This window comes from Mastigoproctus giganteus, chromosome 6 (genome assembly GCF_048544385.1).
Source record: "Mastigoproctus giganteus isolate SK-2022 chromosome 6, ASM4854438v1, whole genome shotgun sequence".
Lineage (NCBI taxonomy): Eukaryota > Metazoa > Arthropoda > Arachnida > Uropygi > Thelyphonidae > Mastigoproctus > Mastigoproctus giganteus.
Window position 1 is genome coordinate 34,888,274 of NC_143580.1, and position 25,887 is coordinate 34,914,160.

The 25,887-nt window shown below is 34.4% G+C and overlaps 1 protein-coding gene across 2 annotated transcripts in view; it reads right to left on the reverse strand.

Annotated features, from left to right (window-relative positions):
- The window catches only part of LOC150084152 (diacylglycerol kinase delta), a 511,886-nt gene that overhangs the window by 126,571 nt on the left and 359,428 nt on the right, over window positions 1–25,887 (reverse strand). For both annotated transcript variants that reach the window (XM_090375907.1, XM_090375908.1), the window contains exons 19-21: window positions 24,648–24,758; window positions 24,116–24,274; window positions 13,665–13,710 (exon numbers count right to left, since the gene is read on the reverse strand). In XM_090375907.1, coding sequence (XP_090232033.1) covers window positions 13,665–13,710; window positions 24,116–24,274; window positions 24,648–24,758 — 316 coding nt within the window. The remainder of the gene's footprint in view (window positions 1–13,664; window positions 13,711–24,115; window positions 24,275–24,647; window positions 24,759–25,887) is intronic.

The window sequence follows — 25,887 nt, forward strand, 5'->3', positions numbered from 1 at the left end:
TCAATCGATCCTTCTCCGCTTCAAAACCTGGCATGTTTTTTTCTTCTTTCAATATGAAACTTCTTTTAGGCATTCGTTTCCAAAAAATTCCTGCTTCATCTATGTTAAAAACTTGTTGAGAAGTATAACACATAATACCTCTCTTCAATAATTTTAACAAGTTCTTTTTTGAAAGTTTCGGCTCCTTGATCTGCACTTGCGGCTTCCCTCTGGATTTTAAATCTATTCAAGCAGCCCTTACTAATTTTACATGGTTCCACTTTTTTTTTTTAGGTGAGTTTTCTTCAGATCATCATATAGGCTAATCTCTCTCTCTTTTTTATAATATTTAACTTAACTGAATTCTGCACTGGATATTATCTTCAATAAAATTAGTTAACGTCACCATTTCAATTCTAATAGCCGGCCTAGCCCTAGTTGCTTGCAGTGGAACAGCTGTCTTTCCCACTGCAAAAATTAATTTTTATTTTTTATAATTTTTCTTACAGTTAAACTTGCCAGTCCTAAATTATGGCATACATCTGCTTGTCGTTGACCGGAATCGATTCGCTTCAAAACGTCTAATTTAATTTTCAAATTCAGTCTTTTTCTTACATTTGTAGTCTTCGTACTGTGTCCAGATGTTGCTTTTTCATTCTTATCCACCATTATTAACTCTTCGAAAATGTAACTGCGTTGGTTGCATTAATTATGATACAATGTTCGAGTAAACTGTCCGTTACTCACAATGTCTAATACTGTACTGAGTGATGACTAGACTTAGGATAAATGCATATAACGCAAATATTACAAGCAATACACTTGATCATTTTTTAAAATGTTGATCTTGAAACTATGTAACAAGTCACTGCACTACAATTAAATTAGCATGCGAAAAATTTCACTGAGCATGAGAAATGTTTTAATGCTGTGTTTTTTGCTATTCATTTTCAAGCTATCAACTCCATCAAATGAAACGATTTCGTTAAATATGCCAAAAATTTAATCTGTAAAAGAGCGTTATAATGATTTGTGACAGTGTTATAGTCAGATACAGGTTATAATATAAGAACAGCATTATAGTGAATCAGCGTAAAGTAAACCACGTTATAACAAGGGCCTGCTGTATTAATATAAAGATGTAAATATGAGTTACACGGAAAGCCAAAAGCCAAAAAGGAATAATAGCCGAAACATAAAAAAAATATTTTAAAGAAAGTGACTTGTAAAATAAATTAATTAATTAATTAAATTGACCTGTAAAATAAAATAACGGTAGCTGGCATCAGATAATGGTGGAGAAATTGAGCCATAGTTCAAAAAGGGAAAATAGAACAAAAATACAATTAAATCTGATGTCAGCAAAAATAAAAGTTGATACATGATCAGGTTTTTCATCAGGGGACTACACCTGACCATGTATCAAAGGACTGCATTTCTACTTCTCCAAAACTGCGTAAGAGTACAAATTTTAAAATAAAGTAAAAATAATAATCGAAAAAAGAAAAACAAAATGACTCCTACAAAGTATGGACAAGGTAAAGGTAGTTCCTATGCAGTGCTTATAATGAAAGTTAGAGTAAAATTTAATACCAAAGTTACGGTAAATTTAATACAAAAGAATTAAAGTAAACAAATACCGATAAATCAAAAACTTAAAAGCACAAGGCATTTTAGAAATCTACAGCTAAAATACAAAACCAAATCGGCAGGAAATGACAGTGTGAAAACACAAATGGTCAAGCCGATAGCTGCAACCAAAGCATTAACAAAAAGGGACCGTATGTAATATACAGTAACAAAACCAACATGAGAGAGCTGTAAAATAAAATAGTGACCTCTATAATACATTTTACCCTAAATTATGGACAGAAAGAAATATGAAGAAATTAAGCAGAAATGGTTGTATTTTAAGACTAGCTTTGTGCAAATCAGCAGAAGGCTAAGACTTAAATTTAAGATAGATAAACATATATTAAATACAGATTGAATATAACAAAAGCCGAGCATGCAAAGCAGCAGCATAGGAAGCAGATGTATATATATAATAACTATGAAAGTTAATGCAAAGATAGAAGTGCTTTTCTTTTTCGATTATTATTTTTTTACTTTATTTTCAAATTTCTACTCTTACCCAGTTTTAGACAAGTGTGGAAATGTAGTCCTTTGATACATGGTCAGATGTAGTCCCCCTAATGAAAAAAGTGGTAACCCAGCTTTCGAACTTTTACTTTTAATTGTCCATGAAAGGAACAACCAAACCATAACAACGGCATAGAAATTCTACAACAGTGTAAAAAATGCATAAGTGATATGTCTTTTTTCTGTATGTAGTAGCCTTGCAGCTGGGATCCAGTAGATTCTAATCTTAAACAAGGTGTCAAGAACTCTGCCTTGGATTTAATTAGACTCTAGTTCCTCATTACTTCAATTCAATTTTTGGTCATTAGGAAAATGTGGTGGCTTTACTTCTGAGGTATAATCCCAATTATCCTGTTCCTCAGATTCATTTTTCAATTCTGAAGACTCTTCTCTAGAAAGTGGATTGGTAATTGGCAGATCTTCATTGTGGCACCAAAGCGATAAAGGATAGTATATTCAGATACATTACAGCTTTTGCAGACTTTTTAAACTTTGATATATATGCATCATACAAAAGGAGCAGTCACTATAACAGTTTGTGGGCTTTTTCCATATTCGAGGTATAGCAAAAGGCATACCTTGAATCTCTCAATGTATGACTACTATGAAGTATTCCCCTGCTGTTAAACTGAAACTATTACAGCAAGAATGAGGTGGCAGCAGGGCCGACCGGGCCAGCCGGGTGTGTAAGGTGCCTGCCTGGCAACCCAAAGGTCACGGGTTCGAATCCCGCCTCGTGCTTGGATCAAAGTACTGCAAAAAACCTTGGGAGGTGCACTATGGCCACAGAAGCCGATGCGCCAATAACTACCAAAAAAAAAAAAAAAAAAATGGTGCCAGCAACTTATCATGATCACCCACAGACATTCCAAAATAACCTTCATATGCATTACAAAACTTGGTGCCATCAATGATGTTAAGCTTCATTTGCTTCAAGATAACAGAGTAAAATCCCCTCTTGTATCAAAAGTGTTTATACTACATATGACAGGTGCACAATTTTCTTTTAATAGTTTTGTAAAAACTTTTGCATTTTTTGAATTATGTTCAGAGTATACTAATGTAAGGTTTTTAACTAATGAATTACAAGTATAAGTTATAGAATTCTTATAGTACCTGATAATAGACTAATATAAAAATAGTGAAATGCTTAAAGTGCGATACTCACCTTGAATATAATCTGCAATAGTTTTATGAAAAGACTGATGGCTAAATATAAGATGGAATGGTTAAGTTAATGCATTAAGGTGGGATGAGATTTAATTTAACGGAATTTTAAAATAAGCGCAAGAAAGCAGAAGTGCACTACTCCGTCCCTGGTTGTCATAAAGTAGAAAGTAGTTGATCTGGAACATAAAGGAATTGATAATGCAATAGTCATCACGACAGACTTTCGTTAAGTTATAACGTCTTCAGTTGGTGGTGTTAAGTGAGAAGTAACGCGTGCTGTATTTTAAGGAATTTTCTATACTCTCGTGATGCTCTTTGGAACACGTGGGAATCTCAGATGTGAGAGATTCCAAGCCGAGGAAAGGTGAAAGGGAAGTTTTGCGTTTAGGATGTCGAGATTAGTGTTGTGTCGAAACCATTCGATAATGAGGGCTTCATATTGAAGAATTTTGTGCCTGGTTTTAAGTCTTATAATGGTGATAGCGGAATCAATTAAAGGAGTGTGATTGTAGGTTTGGGCACGAATTGTCCCGATCTAAGACTATTATAGTGGTAGTATGCGAGAGTGTTGGAGGTTTTGGTAGAACCAAACTTGGTAGTAGTACTACCAATAGAACAGGCATCACAGCTTGGTTGACATTTAATCAAGTAAATTATATTGTTCAAATCGTTGGTTGGGTATTTGTGTGTATCTTTGTAAGTGTTGAATAAGAATCTGAGTTTATTATAAGCTGAAAAAATAAGGGAGATATCAGTACCTGTAAACACACAGCGGAATTGTGCAGCAAGTTCATTGTGGTATGGGAGGATAATGCGTATATTTGCATTGGTGGTGGGTTTTGGTGCATTGTTAATTTTACTTTTGGCGGTGGAAATAATGTGTTGATGAGTTGGGTTGGGTAGTTCCTAGCTGTAAATTTTTCCGTGAGATATTGAAGTTCATTAGTTAAGTCATTTTGTGAGGTGCTATATTTGAGGGCATTATGTATTTGGTTGTATAAAACCGCTTTTTTTGTGCAGAGGGGGTGGTGCGAAGCAAAATGGTCATATTTGCCTGTATGTGTATTTTTTCTGAAAATCTTTGTACCTAGTTTGGTACCTGTTTTGTAAACAGTGAGGTTGAGAAAATTAATTTGGTTGTTGGTTTCAATTTCAAGAGTGAGTTTTAACCTATCATGTGTTGAATTAAATTTTAAAAAGAGATTGTCTATAGTGGACCTATTGCCTATTATGAGTATATCATCAGCGTAACAGGTGTATAATTTTATTTCTGGAGGGAAGGGTTGTAAGATTTGGTTCTCCATTGTGGGTAGGTAAATTTCTGACGGGGGGGGGGGGGAATACCTAAACCCATGGGTAAACCGAATATTTGTTCGAAAATTTTATTATTGAATCTGAAATATCGGGCGTCTAGTAAAAGTGAAGTGAATTCAAGGATGTTATTAATGGAAAGAGAGGTGCGTTTTGTCAAAGTGTTATCTGTTGTTAAGAATTTCCGTAAAGCCTGTAAAGTGTATGGGATATGCACGTTAGTATATAGAGATATTACGTCAAATGATGCTAGGATATCTCAATCAGAGATTGTGGTATTGCTTATTTTCTGAAAGGCCTGATTGGTGTTGCTGATTTTGAATTCTGAGAATCTGGTAAGAGGGGATATAATTTTAACTAAGTAGGTGGATTTTGCAAAAGCTGACTTACTGAAAGAGATAACTGGTCTTAATGGGTGGCCAGGTTTGTGTAGTTTGGTGATGCCAAACATGTGAGGAAGGCTGTTGTTGCAGATTCCTATCTGTTGTAGTGTGTATAAATTGATTTCTTTATTTTGTCTGAGTTTTCTTAAGATTAAATCTAGTTTATTTTTAAGTTTTGTAATATTATGATTGTTATCAATTTTATATGTGTTTTGGTCGGCTAAAATTTGTTCCATTTTCTGAATGTAAGTGTTTTTGTCTATAATGACAATCGTGTCTCCTTTATCCGCTTTTTGTATAACAACATCTGAAATTTTGCTTAATTTTTGTATATCTAGGAGTTGTTGCTTTTTAACATTAGATTGGGAGGAAAGTTGAAGTTTATTATCTATTGGTTTGGTATATTATTCGCCATTTTTTCGGGATGATGTTCTAGTTTAGATTGGAGTTCTATTATACAGTCCTTGATGGGATAGTGTTGATCTTTTATGGCAAAGTTGAAGCCATATTCTAAACCGGTAAGTTCAGTTGGGGTGAAGGATTTTGAAGAGATGTTGATGGTAGAAATTTTTGGTTGGGATCCTAATGTAAGTGTATGCCATTTCTTGATGTGTCGTGGTTCTTCATTATGGATGGCTGCGTTAATGCGTATATTGTTAAGATTGGAGTACTCTGTCCAGGTTTGGGGTGACATTTCCCTTTTAAGATGAAATCTCAATTGATGTATATTGTGTAAAAGGTTATGTTTCTTGTTGAATCTTTTTATAAATTCCTCGTGTATGATGGCAGTGGAGGTACAATGTATGATATGTGGGTATTTTTTGCAGCTGTTTTTTGGAAAAATGCGGGCGAATTTAGGAATAATATTATGGCAAAGACATTTTTGTAGGAAGGTAATATGTAATTTATTAGTGAAATGTTTGATAAGTGTTTTTGTGAGTTGTGTTTTTTTTTTTTTTTATCATATAAAATTGATAACAATCATAATATCACAAAACTTAAAAATAAACTAGATTTAATCTTAAGAAAACTCAGACAAAATAAAGAAATCAATTTATACACACTGCAACAGATAGGAATCTGCAACAACAGCCTTCCTCAAATATAACACCTCACAAAATGACTTAACTAATGAACTTCAGTACCTCACGGAAAAATTTACAGCTAGGAACTACCCAATCCAACTCATTCAACACACTATTTCCACAACCAAAAGTAAAATTAACAATCCACCAAAACCCACCACCAATGCAAATATACACATCATCCTCCCATGCCATAATGAATTTGCTGGACAATTCTGTCGTGTGTTTACAGGTACTGAAATCTCCCTTATTTTTTCAGCTTATAATAAACTCAGATTCTTATTCAACACTTACAATGATACACACAAATACCCAACCAACGATTTGAACAATATAATTTACTTGATTAAATGTCAATCAAACTGTGATGCCTGTTCTATTGGTAGTACTACTACCAAGTTTGGTTCTACCAAAACCTCCAACACTCTCGCATACTACCTCTATAATAGTCTTAGATCGGGACAATTCATGCCCAAACCCACAATCACACTCCTTTAATTGATTCCGCTATCACCATTATAAGACTTAAAACCAGGCACAAAATTCTTCAATATGAAGCCCTCATTATCGAATGGTTTCGACACAACACTAATCTCAACATCCTAAACGCATCACGAGAGTATAGAAAATTCCTTAAAATACAGCACGCGTTACTTCTCACTCAACACCACCAACTGAAGACGTTATAACTTAACGTAAATCTGTCGTCACGACTATTGGCATTATCAATTCCTTTATGTTCCAGATCAACTACTTTCTACTTTATGACAACCAGGGACGGAGTAGTGCACTTCTGCTTTCTTGCGCTTATTTTAAAATTCCGTTAAATTAAATCTCATCCCACCTTAATGCATTAACTTAACCATTCCACCTTATATTTAGCCATCAGTCTTTTCATAAAACTATTGCAGATTATATTCAAGGTGAGTATCGCACTTTAAGCATTTCACTGTTTTTATATTAGTCTAATGAATTACATTAATCATTATATGAATTTTTAAATTTAAAAATGTGCTTTTTTATACATTTACTTTTCAACAAAACAAAACTTTTAATAATCCTGTGCAAACAATAAAAGAAAATTATACAAACAGGAAATGAAAACATGAAATTGTCATTTCTGCTTTCTGGTTCATAAATTCATTAAGGGCACAAAATTTCAAATCTGCACATATACAGGTGGTCCAAAGGTAAGGAAAATGTTTGACTGTAAATAACAGCAGTGTTCTAAATAAATATTTCAATTAATATTGGCACAGTAGAAAGTGAAAATATAAACTGGGGAAGGGGGGGGGGTTAGCAAATCACGGTTAGCAAATTTGAAATGTTTTCAAATTTGCTAACCGTGATTTGAAATGTTTTCAAATTTGCTAACCATGAAAGTTTGTTCCAACAGTCAACGAGCCACTAGCTGAAGGTAAACCTCCTCACATTTATCCTGCAACTACCTTCCTCAATTTGAATTTATGCCCCCTCATGGGTATAATCTGATCAAGAGGAAGAATGCCATCAGCATTGAGCTTGCTCAATCCATTCAAAGCTTTAAAAACATCTATTAGATCACCTTGTCTCCAGGCACTGCAATTTACAAAACTTGAGTCTTCCTTGGTAAGAGCACCCCTTTGTCCCCTTCACCAATTTTGTTGCTCCGCACCCATTTCAGCAGCTCTACATCCTTCCTAAAATGAGGCCTCCAGACCTGTACGCAGTACTCAAGATGCAGCCTGACCATTCCCTTATACAATGGGATATTCACTTCCTTGTCCCTGCTAGCAAAGTTCTCATATATCATAGACAAAACTCCATGAGCTGTTATGGCAGCCTTTCTAACTGCACAACTGATCCCAGGTCTTTTTCATTTTCCACTGCACTGAGTTTGGAACCATACAGTTTGTATGTTAATCTTGGATTACTGCTACCCATATGCAGTACCTCACATTTATCAATGTTAAACTTCAACTGCCATTTCTCAGCCCATTGGCCTAATTTTTTTAGATCTTGTTGCAGCAGCTTACCTTGATTACTGTCATTAACCACCCTGCAAACCTTTGTATCTTCTGCAAACTTAGACATTAAACCTGATATACCCTCATCAATATCACTAATAAATATAGAAAACAACGACAACAGGCCCTGCACTGAGCCCTAGGGGACACTGCTAATAATATTAGTCCATGAAGAGCATTGTTCATTAATAACTGCTGTCTTCTCACACTCTACCATCCTTTATCTATAGCAGTAACTTAATGCTCTTAAGGCCACAGCCTCCAATTCTTATAGCGGTCTTTTATGTGCAATAGCATAGTTAGTTAGTTAGTTATTTATTTGGTTTTTAGGAGCATTAGCAACTAAGGCCATATTGCTCCGTGAATATGCAGTGGTCATTCCTGACCTTTCGCATCCTCCGTATTTGGTGGTGACGGGCTCGAACCCCGGTCTAATCAAGAAGCGTGTGCTATGCACTGCTGCTCCTTCCCACCTGGCTACGGAGGCGACTCGCAATAATATCAAAAGCTTTACTGAAATTCATGTATATGATATCAAAATTATTTTTTGCATCCAGTTCCTTTGTTACGGCACCATAGTATTCAATCAGATTGGTCAGACAAGATTGCCCCTTAACAAATCCATGCTGTGACTGCAATATAAGTTCATTCCTGTCTAGATGGTCCTGCATTACTTTAACCAAAGACTCCATTATTTTCCCTAGAACAGAAGTTAATCTAATATTCACATCACCCTTTGATTCCCCATTTGTGAATTGGGGTTATATTTGCACACCTCCAGTATGGGTCTCTCTTGAATCTAAAGTTTCTCTCGTAATTGTGGGTAAGGGTTTGATTACCTCCTTTGCTGCCTTCCTTAACATAACTGGATATATCCGATCCATCCCAGGCACCTTTTTTACATTGGGCTTCAACAATTCCTCTTACACTTTCCTCTCAGTTATTACAAAATAATTTGGCTCCCTGTTAGAGTTTGATGAACTTCTGGAATTCCCCTCAATAAAGAAGAACTCCTCATGTATAAAGGTATATGCAAAATACCTATTCAGTTTGTCAGCAACCTGGGCAGGATCATCAACAGTTAAACCAACGTTATCAAGTGGGCCAATGTGATTCAAACCCTTCCTTCAGAATGTTAGTAAAGCAGTCTTTGCAGCATTTCTTGGCATTCTTTGCCAAAGATTCTCATAATCTGCCTTAGCTTACCTAAGCTCCTTTGTGACTTGATTACAGACTAATTTATATCTATATATGCTTCGGTATCATATGATAATTTACATGTATTTTTCTTATCAACCAGAAGTTTCATCAGTTCATCTGACATCCATTTAGGTATAAGCCTAGAAAGTATTTCTTAGTTGGTATGAAAAGCATAGTAGCTTCTATAATTACTTCCCTGAATGCTTCCCATTTAGCATTTAGCTAATTTTCCTATTTTCAATCCCACTGTATAGAATTTATAAACTATCTGAGACCACTGTCGTCATCCTTACAGAAGAAAAAGCTCTTCCCTTTACCCGTGACAGTAGTTATGTCTCTAAATCCCACATCAGTACACTGCTATCATTGTCACTCAGAGGGTCTTCTACCTGCAGGTAGAAGACCCTCTGGGCGACTTATGTTTCAAAAAAATATTAAAATCTTTAAAACAGTGTGTTTTACACCTTTTATTTTCAAAAAAATATTAATTTTGTTAAAAATTATAAAAAACATATTGGATATAAAATAGAAACATCAGTCTCATAATTTTTACTGTTTTCCAATTTAAAAGACGGTTAAGTGAATGAAATTTCAAACTATGCTTGCGCATATATTTCTGCTTATTACGTATATAAATATTATTAAAAAAAAATTTAAAAACATTATGTATATTTGATAACATTGTTACTTCCATTTTCAGGCTTATTTTGAAATTTATTTCAAATTTGGCACCCTTCAGAGTGTGTGAAATTTGAAACTTCCTCCAGAGTAGTAGCCATTTTGAGAGAATACCAGGTTCCTGTTATTGTCTTCATGCTATGAAAACAATAATAAATCTTTCAAAAATGACTAAGATAAGATGGTAGATGGCTTATTGACCTAGTGGGAAAGGAAAAACAACTAAGTTGAAAGTTTACAGAAATACGGCATTGGCACTTGTCCAGTACCATGCCAATTTTCAAGCAAAATTTAAACAGTTGCAAAAACGGTGGTGGGGCACCCAACAGGTACTCACACCCAATTCCTATATGAAAGCCAGAAGAAAATCTCTTCAGAAGCTATTGCAGTTAAAGTTTGACTCTATTTAAGAAGGTAGAAAAAATTTCACAACTTTAATCATTGATTAACAGTTAATGTGGGACCATTATTTTTGTAGGGCACCTGTGAGGTGCCCCAACACCACTGCTGGGTTAAGAAACCCAACAAAAAATAATCAAGGGGTAAATCCAGGGAGTGTGGTAGCCATTCAATGGAACCCTGCCATCCGATCCATTGACCTGGGAACTTTTCGTCTAAGAATTCACATACAATTTTTGCATAGTAAACTGATGTTGCATTCTGCACAAAAGCAATGCTGAAAATTGATTTTAGACTGCATTAATAGAATGATTTTTCTTTTAGCAGTCTCAAGTAGCTTTCTCCTGTCATGGTTCCCTCAAAGGAAAAAAGGTTGAGAGAACACCTGCAGTTCAAATTCTAGCACAGACTGTCAAGCAAGGAGCATTTAAATCCTTGCTAAAGAATAAATGGAGTTGTTTAGAGAGCAATAAACACAGTATGGCAATTAACAGTTCTATTTAGTTTCAAAGTGGCATCATCATTCACAAAACATTATCAATGATATCTGGGTTAGTAACACTCATGGCCAAAAACCGTTCAGCAATTCCAATCTTCTATCTGGGTTGTCCTCATTCGAGCTTCGAAGCAACATGGGATGACAAACCCTTTAAATTCCTTTATGAATCCATTTAAGCTTGTTTTAGCTATTTTAAGTTCCAAACTTTTCTTTCTTTGAGATTTTTTTGGATTTCTTTCAATATCATTCCGTACAAATTCCAGGTTGGCAGATCACTTTGAGATACAATGTCTACCAGTTTTTGGTAGATTGTACACTATTCCCACTTAATCAAACTTTTTCACAATTTACTTTATGGTTTTCATTGTGGGCATTCATGTCCAAAAAACTTCTTGGACTGGTGTGCAACATCTGCAGCATTTGGATATTTTGCATGTCACTTTATAATTTCAATCCTCTCCTTCAATGGTATGGTATTGGCCATGGTATTTTTCTTATTTTCAAATTATTCTGAAACAGTAAAACAAAAAAGGTTACAATCTATTTTTCATATAACATATACATATTGACATCAGCAGTTATTCAAAATAGTTTCCTCACTTAAAAGGAAGTCACCCTGTATTTCTCAATAATATATATTATGTATATAAATATTAAAAAAATCTTTAAAATTTTGCATACCATTAAGCATCCAAATTTATATGCAATATGTATATAAATATTTTTTTAAAAAATAGAAAATATATAGCAGATACGTATTTATTTATTTATTATTTTTTTTTTTTTTGAAGGATGTAGGATGGGATGTATTGTGACCATAAAAAAAAAATAAAAAAAAAAGTTGCAAACATGGTCTCACTGCATCTGACAGGTGTTCTCACACAATTACATTTGAAAACTAAAATTTTGATTCAAAAACTAGGTCTATTACAACAGTATCTATTAGAAAGGTAGAGAAAGTTTCAGTCATTAACCAAGAACCCAAAATTTTTGTACAATAATTGTTTTTGCACTACATCTTTCAGGTGTAGCATGATCACTGCTGGGTTAAGGAAGTTATCTCAATATTGATGGATAATTTTCTGGTCACTCTAAATCAGTGGTTCCCAACCTTTTTTGACTCGCGAACCCCTTTCAACATAATATTTTTATCGCAAACCCCTAAGCCTGTATTCTCTGAAATCGTATAAAAGTACTAAATTTTCATTATAAAATATTTCCGGTACTATGTTTTTATAAGCGATATTGCATAATAAAAATTATTATTAAGTATTATTTATACTTTGTAAAGCAGTTATTGATTAGTCCAAACTAGATTTTGAACAGGCTAAGAGTAGAAAACTTGTTTCTTGCCCTAATGGTAGCCGAGCATTCTGGTCTTTCCAAAGCTTGGCCACAATTTTTGCCCATCTCTGTTCCCACCTCTGTCAAAACCAGATGGTTCTGTTGCCACATCAGCCAAAGATAAAGTTGACCTGTTAGCAACCTATTTTTTTTTTTCCAACTCATGTATTGACGATCTTGGTAAATCACCTCAAATCATTCCCAGTACACTCCATTCAACGAATCCTGTGGTTTTCCGTCAAAAGAATGTCAGAAGGATTTTGATGAATCTGATGCTACAAAAGCTCCAGTTCCTGATGTTATTTCTCCACTTGTTCTCAAAACCTATGCCCATGAACTTACTCCTGTTTTGTGTCATCTTGTTTCACTTTCTTATTCCAAATATATTTCTCCTTATGCTTGGAAATTTGCTCATATCCAAGCAGTTCCTAAAAAAGGGTGACAAATTCCTTCCATCCAATTATTATCCGATTGTGATTACTTCTACTCTTTCCAAAGTAATGGAGAAATCAATTAACTGCCAACTCAAAACTATCTGGAAATCTTTCATCTGGTCAACGATCGCCAGTATGGATTACGTCAGTGTCATTCCACTGGTGATATTCTGGCTTATGTACATCTATGCAAGAATTTCAGCAAGAACTTCTAGAAGAGACAGAAAACAGACACTAAGTATTAATAGTAAGGATCACAAATTATACTATTTTTTTTGTTAGTTGTTGATGCATCGGCTTCTGTGGCCATATTGCACCTCCCAAGATTTTCACATTTTCTATTCTGATCCAAGCCAGAGGAGGGATTCGAATCCCGCAACCCAAATAGTTACATCAGCAATACTAATAATAAGAATAGTTACATCAGCAATACTAGCACTTGTTTCCACTAGTGCTAGTATTTCACTACTTTCAATCAAATGACATTTCAAAGTTATAAGTTCTTGACACCTGGTATGGCAACTCACATTGAACAACTTAATTTTCACTAATTTGTCAAGGAAATGTCACTATAGACCACTTGCTATCATACAAATAATGACACGCAGGATAAAAAAATGAAATAGTGTCTCATATTTCAAACAAATAGAAGAAAAATCTCTTGCAATCCTTGAATCTATTTGAAAATAAAATAAATACCAAAGTAACTCATGGAAATAGGAAGTATGCTCTGCTGTGTATATTAAAACCAAAATTTAACTTGCTTGCAATGACCAAGCAAGGTAAATTTTGCTGGCTGAAAAAAACAAAACCCTCTTCCACTCTTGTTCATAATTTTTATTATATTATTAAAGTGGTTTGACTTTAATATGCATGATTAATTTGCAAAAATTAAAGCTACTGGCAAGCTGAAAGTTTCAATACTTTCCCAATGAGAGTTTGGAAAAGAATAGAATTATATCTATTTTATATTTAGTTTTGCTAAACTAGATATAAAATAGATATAACTTAGACCCTTCCTAATTTTTACTTACATCATCTTCTTTAGTTCCACCCCAAAAGTTGGACCCGCCTCCGTAACTGAAAGAAATTATATATATATATATATATATATCAATTATAAGGAATTAAAATAAAATATCAGAAAGAAAATAAATGAGATTCACTTACTAATTCACTTATCATTTAAAAACAAAAATGTTTATTCAAAATAAGCATTAATGTTTATAAATTATACCCTATTATTAAATCAGATGGCACCTTAAAGTAGCAGGGTAGAGATGTCACTTTATATGAATGCATTTTTTTACATTATGTATTTATGCATAACAAGAAAATTCAAACCTGTTTACAGTCTCAAAGAAAACCAAGCATAAAGTAAAGTAAACCAAGCTTAAAAAAAGCACTGCTCCAATTGATAAGAATAATACTTTTTATTTAAAATGTATGTCACTACCCAGACAGCAGTTGTGGCTCTGCTTTGGGTTGATTACATATTCATGCTTAAGTAGGTACCTAATCAAGCATGAATTATCATACAAAGTTCATACAGTCTGACAAATGACCAAATAAGGTACAAAAATCAAATTTATAACATAGTTTTATTTATGCAACCAATTGTGTTTTTTCTTCTTATATATTCCTTGAAAGTCACAAATTAGGCAGAAAATATCACAAAGTAAAAACATTATCTAACATTACAGATGAAATATCTCGTATAATATACAGAGTGATTACAAAAAGTAGTTTCAGAAAATAATATAAATTAAAACTGATTTTAATAGTCCATTTCTTCCCAAACATTTGTAGGCACGTCTGTGGTAATTGGCATTGCAGCCTGTAATCCTGTTTCAGTTCAGGAATGTCTGTTGGCAATGGTAGCACACACATGCATGTGTAGGCACACCCACCCACATAGACATGTGCATTAGTATCTGGGGGGGGGGGGGAAATGCATGATTGATTTGGTGATCCCCCTTCCTATGTTGAGGGTCCATGTGTGTTACATCCATTGTAACCGCTCTTCACATAGCCCTGCACATGCACTCACTCACTCACTCACGCACTCACTCACTCACTCACTCACACACACACACACACACACACACACACACACACACACAGCATCCTTTAATCCTGCAAAAAAAAAAAAAAGTGTTAGGTCTGAAGGACCAGCAGCACCAAGTTATTTCCTTTGGCACCTCATTTCATCCACTGTGGAGGTAGTGTGTTACTGAATTCTTGCATGTTTACAAGAAGATGAGCAAGTGTATTATCTTATGTGAGGATGAAACTAGTGGAATATTCATGAAGTTGATTCTTAAAATTCAATGTATACATTGAAAATGGTTCTAGGTAAAAGCTGATCGTCTTTTCCATAAAAAAAAAAAAGAAAGGGGTATAACTTTTTTGATGTGACATAACAAGATTGCTTTGAATCATATCAAAAATTAAATGCATTTTTATATTACCCTTGTCCCCAAATGCCTATTTCTGGATGGCCCACATTTCTGTTAGATCTATCATGTTAGTGTTAGCTGTCCTAATTAGGAGTTCAAATTCTCTGATTTCATTGGCAATATATCATAATTTAAACTGCATTTTTATATTACTCTTGCCCCCATCACCTATTTCTGGGTAACATGTTTCCGTTAGCCCTATTATGTTAGTGTTAGTTGTCCTAATTAGGAGTTCAAATTCATTGATTTTATTAGCAATACTCCTGACATTACTGTTCACAGTTAACTACCCTGACACACCTGTTAAGTTATTTATGCTTGTTTCCCTAGAATTAGTCTAGGTCATTTTAAACATCACTATCCTTTGTACAAATTGCACACTTTGCAAGAACACTTGCACTGTTTTAGTTCAAATATACTTCCATCTCTACAGAATAGATTCCTTCAACCTATTGGGGCAGGCCATGCTGATAAAAAAAATTCCCCCCAAGACCTTGCAGATTCCATCAAAATCCATAGGGCTTTCAACAAATTGTCCCTTTTATCAATGCCTAGACAGAATTTCAGATACACACACATCCTAATCTAACGCATAGCATTTTTTTTTTTAGCATGACCTTATATTCAACAAATCACCAGTTCATGCATTCAATACTATCAGTCTCCAACATGAATAATAATGCTCTTATTACTGTTCCCCCCCCCCCCCCCGAAAAATAACAATCTGTTTGTAACATCGTCAATTTTTGTTTCCAATAGACACACCCTGGTTCTAGTCCACCTATCTGATTACAAAAATGTTACATGTTTCCCTTGACAATGGAAGCTCCCAATAAAATTTAAGTCCTCTTAAACCAGAGCAGTATGCATTTGAATATTCCTGAATTGGGGGGTGCATTACATAGCAGGAAACTAGATAGCTAAGTCCCTGATGAGTTCCCAGTTTTATCTGCCTCTAAGGCAAGCACCCATTTCTTCAGTAGCCCAAATTCACTTAGTAATGTGTCAAGTTTTAATAATTTGAGATCTGTACACCGCTTTCATTGTGAACAAAGAAAAGAATGATCAGTCAAGCTATGATATCTATTAGACTGACCCACATGAAACTTTGCATTTTCCAGACTCAATACAAGCATCTACATTCCAATACAGGGATGAGTGACCTTAAAAATTCTAAAAAAATATGATTAAAAATTTCATTATATCCGATAAAAACATGATAAAAACTGTCTTTATTATATTTTATTTTTACTTAATTTCTTAATTATAAAATTCTTCTTATATTTTGTTTCTCTCATGTATTTTAGTTCATTATTTTTTAATTGAGTTTAGCAAACCATAATTAATTGTTAAATTGAGAGTGTGAGTGGCAGATGGAGTTATATATATATGTTTTAAAGGAGGCAACAGTTTAAGATATTATTAATAATAAAAATAAAAATAATGGTTTATGGACCTGGGACTCTGCTATATGCAGAAAGTACCTGATGACCATAATTGCTACATAAGCTAGTAGTCGTGAAAGGCAATATGTTAACGTTATGGTACTAGTAATGCTACATATGGAGAACAAAGGGCGAATGGAACCGAAATCGCTATCACGGTGAACAAAGAAGAGTGCTAAGAATTAATAAGAATAACTTAGTGCCATTCGTCCTGTGACCTCAGCGCCTTTTTCGAGGGCCAGTCACCAAAATCAAAGGAGGAAATGGCAATAAGTGGGTAAAGCTTCTGTTTCTGACATGAAATACATGCCGCCGCACTGGTCTACGTGAAAATTAGGTATCATCTTCCAATAGTGCTATTCACAGAACAAGCATTGCATCAAAGTGATAAAATTAGGTCAAGTTAAGGTTAGTTAAAAAAATTTTTTTAATTTTAATTATGTGGTGTGCGTATATTTCATGGCTGACCCGACAGAGTCTGGAAGTAAAGATTAAAAGATTAACAAGAATAACAAAAATAAAAAGCAAGAAATGGGATAACTTTCTGGTATCGTGTAGGTTGTGGCGATCTGTACTGCTGTGGAGAAATAAAAGGTTTAAACTGAATGTGGGCTACAGTATATTGTATAAACTGGCGACCCCTGGTGTGAGAAATTGGGAAAATTTAAAATTAAATAAAATTAATTAAATAAGTTGGGCTAGTTACCCCATGTGTCGCAAGTTCGAGATGTATTAAAATAATTTTAATTAGCGAAGTAGTAAATTAAATTAGTAAATTAAAATAAATTAAACCAATTTTGTTACGAATGTAAAAAAGGTTAGTGGTAGGGTAACCCTTTTAAGGTTAAATGAGTGAAGGAATGTGTCCCAGATAGAAAGGAATAATAGGCTAGCAAAGTAGTGGTAAAAAGTCGCTGAACTTTCTATAGGTGAGGAAAGTGTTTTAAAGCAAAAAAGGAGCATCTCGGGTATTGCGTTCGCTAAACTAATGGCTCACGAGAAATAAAAATATAGGAAGTAGGAAAGCATAAAGAGTACTGAAGAAGACAAAAGATGGTGCTAGGGCAATTCGGGGTTGCTATAACCATTCCTATAGTAGGACTCTGAACATAGTTCTGTGAGCATCCTTCAGGTGTTTATGTATGGTATATGAAGATATAAAAATAAAAAGTAAATAAATAAATAGATAGATAAATAATAATATATAAATGGTAAATGAATACTCCTATAGATAGCCAATTGGGTGGTATAAGTGTTCTATGCTTGTAAGACCCCAAAGAGGCTGGGAGTATTGACTATACATATGTACAAGAAGATGACGTTGGCATGTACTTTTTTGGAAATATTCGAATGCCAGTGCATGAAGCTGAATACATTAAAGTTACGGTTGATGAAAGTCATCTACCACCTCTTGGTTTTTAGGAGCATTAGCAACTAAGGCCATATTGCTCCGGGATATGCGATGGTCATTCCCTGACCTTTCCGCATTCTCCGTATTTGGTGGTGATGGGCTCGAACCCCGGTCTAATCAAGAAGTGTGTGCTACGCACTGCTGCTCCTTTCCACCTGGCTACGGAGGCGCCATAAAAAACTTGTACCCCCCAGATTGGCTAGTCAGGTGCAGGTGCATCATCGGGGAACTGCATTATCAGGTGCAATTCTCTGATGAAATACCTGCTCATGTATCAATATTCACTTTGCCAACATCAGATTTTATTATTATTTATTAATTGCATATTTGCTTTTCTTCCCCATTTCGAAGTATTTAGCTAAATTTTTCCCACCTTTATCTGATGTAGGCTGCCGTTACTGCTTTTTTTTTTTTTTTTGACTTTTTTGATTAATTTTTATTTTAAAGGTTACTACATTTTGCTCATTTTTCGGCCATCTTTTTGCCCTTTGGCTTTCCATGTGTTTCAAACTGCCATCTTTATTTTTATTTGTCATATATATAATATGCATATATTTACATTTGCATCCATTGCTGCTGCTTTGCGCATTTCGGTGTATTTGCCATATCCAGTTTATTTAACTTTTCGATGTTTTATCTGTCTTTACTCTTTAATACAATCTCATATATATATGTATATGTATGAATTTGTAAATTCATCTTCCAATAGTGCTATTCACAGAACAAGCATTGCATCAAAGTAAAATTACACAGTGTTACAAGAGTGTAGATTTTGGACAATTCTGGTTTTGAATATTTTACCTGTCTCTGTTTATGGTGCGACTTACATTATACATCATAAATATGTATAATAACAATTATTTATTATTTTTGAGATCAAGGTTTTAAGTACTCACAATACGATGCAAGAAAACCTTATAGAACACCAGCCGAAGAAAAAAATAATAATAAAAAAAAATTCATTTGCACATCCTGTCAATAATTTACCCAAACTTTCTTAAAATTTATTTAAATTACACACTTTAACAATGATAGGAAAAAGTTTATTCCAACAATAAATTACCAAAGCAGTGAATTCAAGCTCCAAGAGATAAGTTTTTTGAAAACTTTAGCCATTTTATTTACTTAATTGTCATATTAATATCGAATTACTGTTGCACAGAGCGAAACGGATACACAATAAATGATGACAAGTTTAATAATAGGAAATACATATATAATAGTTTAATTGTCTTAATTATGTTTGTTAGCTTATTTTTAAATTTACTTAATGATTTTGTAAATTACAACCCATTATTCGTACCACTATTGTATTTGTGTTTTGGTGCGAATATCGTAGCATGTAACTATTGGTGCATTAGAACAGTAGAGTTCAATTGTGATAAATAAGTAGCAGGAAGGTTCTAATCACTTTTTAGGCATATATATTTTTTTGTTTTTAGCAAAGAAAATTTACATTTTAGTAAGGATATAACTAATCTAAAACTGCAATCATAAGAGTATAGTGTAATGTATACTTGAACTTGATAGCATAAGGTATAAATTAAAACTTGATAGTGTAAGATGTATCACTACATTTAGGAATCTATTAGCTTAGTTGAGTATTGTCAATTAATCAATTAAATGGATTATTTTTATTAATTTTCACTGTTAATCAATTAAATAATATTTAAAAGGAAATCATGCCCAGATTAGAGCATCGAAGCAATGGGCACAAAGTACAGGAGTGCTGTGGCTTGGGGAGGAAACCGAAGGGGCCCAATTCTCCTATGAATGCCCTCGGTTTAAAGCGTTATGCACTTCATTTAGGTCATACCTGGTAAGAGAGTACACGTGAATGGTCAATGAATTTTAAGCTTGTGCAAACGGATAAGTTAACTGGAAATTTTTACCGTCTTTTTGATTAATTGCTTTTGTCTGCCAGAGTTCACAATTGTGCATCAGGTAACAGAGCTGCAATCTCCAAGATAGAATGTGCTGGTTCCACAAGAACCAGCACATTCTATCTTGGAGATTGCAGCAGAAAATTAAGGGCAGAAAATGTGATATTGTTGTACATACTGGCACTAACGATATTAAAAAGTAGGAGATCAGGGGCTTACTTAACAAGTACAGTGCGATGCTGGAAAAAAGTCATGAGTTAGGATTGAATTTGAAAGTGTCTGCAATTCTGCCCAGCACAATAAGAGGAAGTCCATGTTGAGAGCATGTGAAAGTCCATGTTGATGGATGAGATATGCTTAAATAGAAGGCATGCAAGAGTATTTACTGATAATATTGAGGCAGTGATAGGTGGGTTGGAAAACTAGCTTGGGGTGATATACAGACTAATAGATTAAACAGAGCAGCAGGAAGAGGTGAAGGTAATTCATTCGGTTTCCATTGGAAAATGCAGCAGCCTGGATAGCAAATTGCATTGTGAATTTCAGGCCCTTCTGTGGGACATCATGGAACAAGTGAACACAGTCCATGTATACTTGCATGTACACTAATGCCAGGAGCATTGTAAGTACTGTCTAAGTCAATGGTTTTCAACCAGGGTGCCGCAACAACATTCCAGGGGTGCCACGTAATTTGGGTTTAAGTTACTTAAACTTTTTTTTTTTTTTAAATTTATGTTTATTTCATTATAAAGAGGTGTACAGTATCTTTTTAATTTTGTGGTGATCTATAATTGATGTTTGCTTGGTTTACCTCTATATAAAGAATAAAATTATTATATACTGTATATATATAATTTGTATTATGAAATGTAATTTTTATAATTATATTATTGTAATAATTATCATATAACATATATATATTTTAATATTATTTACACACACACACACACACACACACACACACACACACACACACACACACACACACACACACACACACAGAGAATCGGATCTAACAGGGCAGAAAATTGAGTAGGGGTGCCGCAAAATAAAATAAATTACTTGGAAATGCTGTTATAAAAAGGTTGAAAAGCACTGGTCTAAGTCATCAAATGCAGACATTGTAGTGATAGCCGACATATGGTGTCACTCCAACAAATGATACTGAATTTGAATATGGGGAGCACGATGTATACAGGAAAGACAGACAGGACAAGAGGGGTGGAGGGGTTATGCTCTTAGTTAAGAAGCATATTAAATCTAAAGCAGTTCATCCAGTCAACATGGGTGACCAGTGCAATGTTAAGTCAGTTTTGTGTTATATAAGCACTGGGAAAACAAAATTAAGAGCAGGAGTGTGTTATTGGCTTAAATACTGGGACGAGTATACCAAACAGCTATAGAGAGAAATAGAGTGAGTCAGTAAATCAGAATGTCTTATAATGGATGATTTTAACTTTCCAGATTTTGATTGGAATTTGTGGGTTGGTCACTCACACACCAGCAAGACTTTTGTAGATTTCTTGAATGACGATTTCTACAGTAGCATGTTAGAGAGGCAACAAAAGGATGCAATACTCTTGATCTGGTTATCAGAAGTGATCCTACATGCATTAAGAATCTGCAGGTAAAAGACCCACTGGGTGGCAGTTATCACAGAGTACTAATGTGGAATTTAATTAAAGATAACTACTGTCAAGGGTAAAGGCTTTCATAAGGGTGACTACAGCGATCTCAGACAGTTTTAAAATTCTATGCAGTGGGACCAACAGATAATGTTACCAACAGCAAATTCTAAATGGGAAGAAGTTAGGGAAGTAATCATAGAAGCTACTGGGCTTTTCATACCAACAAATAAATACTGTTCAAGGCTTAGCTCAAGGCCTAAATAGATGTCAGGTGAACTACTGAGACAAGTGACAGAGAAGAAAAGTACATGAGATGCATATAAACCATCAGGTGATTCAGAAATAGATGATTGATATAAATTAAATTAGTCTGTAATCAAGTCACAAAGCAGGTTAGGCAAGCTAAGGCAGTTTATAAGAAGTCTCTGACAAAGAATGCAAAGAAAAGCAGAAAAGACTTCTACAGTTATATTAATAGTAGAAGAAAGGGACTGACTCATATTGGACCACTGGGTACCAATGGGTTAACTGTTGATAACCATGCTCAGGTCGTTGACAAATTGAATAAGTATTTTGTATCTACATTCATACATGAGGAATTCTTTAGGAGAGGGGATGCCAGAAGTTTATTACTCTAATGGGGAGCTAAATGACTTTGTGATAACTGACAGGAAAGTAGAAGAGGAAATGTTGAAACTGAACACAAAAAAGCACCTAGAGTGGATGGGATCCATCCAATCATATTAAGAGAGGCAGCAAAGGAGGTAAGGAAGTCTTTACATGGGATCCATCCAATCATATTAAGAGAGGCAGCAAAGGAGGTAAGAAAGTCTTTAACCATAATTATGAGAGCATCCTTGGATTCAGGAGATGTGTATCACCAATTCATAAAGGGGGATCAAAAGGTGATATGAGTAATTACACAACTGTTAGCTTAAGAACTGTTCCAGGCAAATTTTTTTTTTTTTTTTTTTTTTTTTTGGTTAGTTGTTGGCGCATCGGCTTCTGTGGCCATAATGCACCTCCCAAAGTTTTTGCATTTTATTCTGATCAAAGTCTGAGGCGGGATTCGAACCTGCGATCTTTGGGTTGCCAGGCAGGCACTTTACCCACCTGGCTAGCCCGGTCAGCCTAAGCAAAATAATGGAGTCACTGTTTAAAGAAGTAATGCAGGACCAATGGATAGGAATCCAGTTATACTACACTTACTGTATGGATTTTTAAGGGGTAGTCTTGTCTAACCAATTTGGTAGGTTATTAGAATGCAATGACCAAGAAATTGGATGTACAAAATAATTTTGATATCATACTTTTGGATTTCGGGAAGGTCTTTGATATTGTTGCACGTACTGTTGCTATATAAACTGGAGCAATGTATTGTTGCTATATAAACTGGAGACATTAAGAGCAAGTTACTGCTATGTATAAAGGGATGGTTAAGTGGAAGAAGACAGAGTGGTTATGAATGGGCATTGCTCTTTGTGGACTACTGTTACTAGTTGAGTCCCCCAGAGTTCAGTGCTGGGCCCATTGTTGTTTTCAATATTTATTAATGATACTGATGGAGGTATATCATGTTTAATGTCAAAGTTTGCAGATGATACAAAGGTTGGCAGGGTAATTAACAACAGCAATCAGGTTGAGCTACTGGAACAAGATCTAGGAAAATTGGGTCAATGGGCTGAGAAATGGCAGTTGAAGTTTCAACTGCCATAACATTCACAAATGCAAGGTACTGCATATGGGTAGAAGTAATCCCAGAGTAGTAGTAGTGGCATGTGATGCAAGAAAGCAAGTGTATGAGCTTATGCAGCATCAGCCAAAAAAAAAAAAAAAACAAAAAAAAAAAAAAAACACACACCATTCCCTCCAAATGCCTGTCCAGTTCCTCCTTAAATGTATTTAATCTATCAACTTCCACAATGACAGATGGAAGTTTGTTCCAGCAATTAACCACCCGTAGCTAAAAGCAAATTTCAGCACATCTATTCTACATCTGTCTTTTCTTAATTTCAATTTATGCCCCCTTAGGTTCGTAATCTGAACAAGTGGAAGGATCCCATCAGAATTCAGCGTACTCAACCCATTCAAGGTCTGGAAGCCCATTTTAGGAAGGATGTAGAGCTGCTGGAATGAGTACAGAGAAGGGCAACGAGATTGGTGAATGGAACAAAGGGTTGCTGTTACCAAGAAAGGTTTAAGTTCTGCAAATTGCAGTGTTTAGAGACTAGGCACCTGTGAGGGGATCTAATTGAGGTGTATAAAGACTTGAACGGTTTGAGCAAGCTCAATGCTGATGGGATTCTTTCTCTTGCTCAGATTACTCACCTGCAGGGACATGAATTCATACTGAGGAAAGACAATTGTAGAATAGATGTGCAGAAATTTGCCTTTAGCCAGTGTGTGGTTGATAGTTGAAACAAACTGCCATCTGTCATAACGAACGTTAAAAAATTAAATAATTTCAAGGCAGAACTAGACAAGCATTTGGAATGAATGGATTTGTGAAATAGGAAGGTTTTTTTTTTTTTTTTTTTTTTGGCTGATGCTATATAAGCTTGCTTTCTTGCATCATATGCCTCTGCTAATGCCTTAAAAATCATTTGACCATTTGAATTTTAATAAAAAATTTACTGAAGTTTTTTTAAATATTTATTACCTAGGAATGTTAAGTACAACAATGCCCTGCAAAGAAGGAAGAGGAATTCTCCGTCCATCACATTCCAGCTGCACTTTTTGCTCAAGATTCTTAAATGTGCGTTGAAGTAATTCTTTTCCTCCAAGTACACCATACCACATTAAATTTTTTGTGCGTGACCTACAAAGCAAAAAAAAAATTAACTTTTTTAACAGCTAGACTAATACAAAGTAATTTCATCTACTCAAGAGATATGCAGGGTGGTTATAATTAAAGCGCATCCCCTTGGCCACCTGTAGGTGGAAAACCATGAAAGTATATCTCAATGATGATTATAAAAAATAATAATCAGGCCATCACTAGAAAAATTACAAAAATTTCCAACAACACTGTATGCAGAGTGTAACAAGTATATTTTAATTAGTTTTAGGACACTATCCTCTTTATTATCAAATAATAATAAAGAGGATAATTTGAAAATAAGCTGTATTATTTACCAATAATGCAGGAATAATCGGGATTAAGCACGTCAACTTCTCTATAATTTCAATACCTGCACTTTTCTGGATGCTCTTCACGTTTGTTATGAAATTCAAGAGTGATCTTGGCATCTAAACCAATCCCAAAATAGTTGTTCATTACGCACTTTTCTTCAAATCCTTCTCTATAAGAAGAAAAATATTAAGAGAATATCATTTAATATTTTAAATGAAACTAAAATTAAATAAAAATAAAAAACTACAGAAAATATTATTCCTATTTTTTGATTAAGAAGCCCTCACTATTAATTAGAACAGAACCTATACAACTACCCAAACTTTCATGATCAGAACTTTAGTGATCAACAAAATTATAAATGGCATGAACTGGAATGGTCAATGTTTAGTACTGTTAATGGTCATAATGCTGTCAGTGTTAAGACTATTACATTTATTAGACAGTTCAAACTCTGCTTACTGAAAAAACACAATAGAGGATAATGAAGTCCTTGTACTTTTTATAATTTTGAAAATGCCAAATAGCATTAGTCTTTAAATGAGACTTTTTTTTTTTTTTTGGGTGATATCCAAAAGAAAAACTATTCTAATGCTTTATATACCATAAAAAGTATTTTGTTAAATAAACATCACGTTCCAAACCCTTTAGCTGGTTCTTGTTCATATGCTCAATGAGTAAGAACAAAGATTACAAATTTTCCTTCTCAAACTGCTGGCATTGTTATAAGAAGCATCTAGTTTTTCTTAGTGTCTAGCATTCTCATAACCTATTGTTCTTTAGCATCCTCCCCCACTATGCTCCATTAATCCCTATTTAATTTTACTGTTGAAAAGCCTATTGCACAGTTCCCCTATGGGTCTCTCCTTATTTCTGTTTAACACAATCTGGCTAAATTTCTTGGTGTTAAAGACTTCTATTATATTTCTTTTTTTTTAAAGCCATTTCCTCCCCCCCCACTGCAGAGTTCCTATCACTGTAAGCTGCTCTACCAATTCAGATTCTTTAGTGTATCTTTTAGCTAGGTATTTGTTATTCATCTAGGTGCATCTCAAACTTTCTCTCGTCTTTTCAAGGTATACCTTACCCATTTACACTTATAATTTATATCAAGTGTCTTCTATTATAATCTGGAGTCAGATCTTTGAACAAACTCTCCATCTTATTGATTTGACTAAAGGTCACCTGAAGGCTGTACTTTTTAAAGGTTCTTTTTAAATTTTTTTCTGATGCCCTTTATAACAGAATCACTACTGCTCTTTTGTAATCTATTTTTTTTGTTGTATTATTGTTTGTGT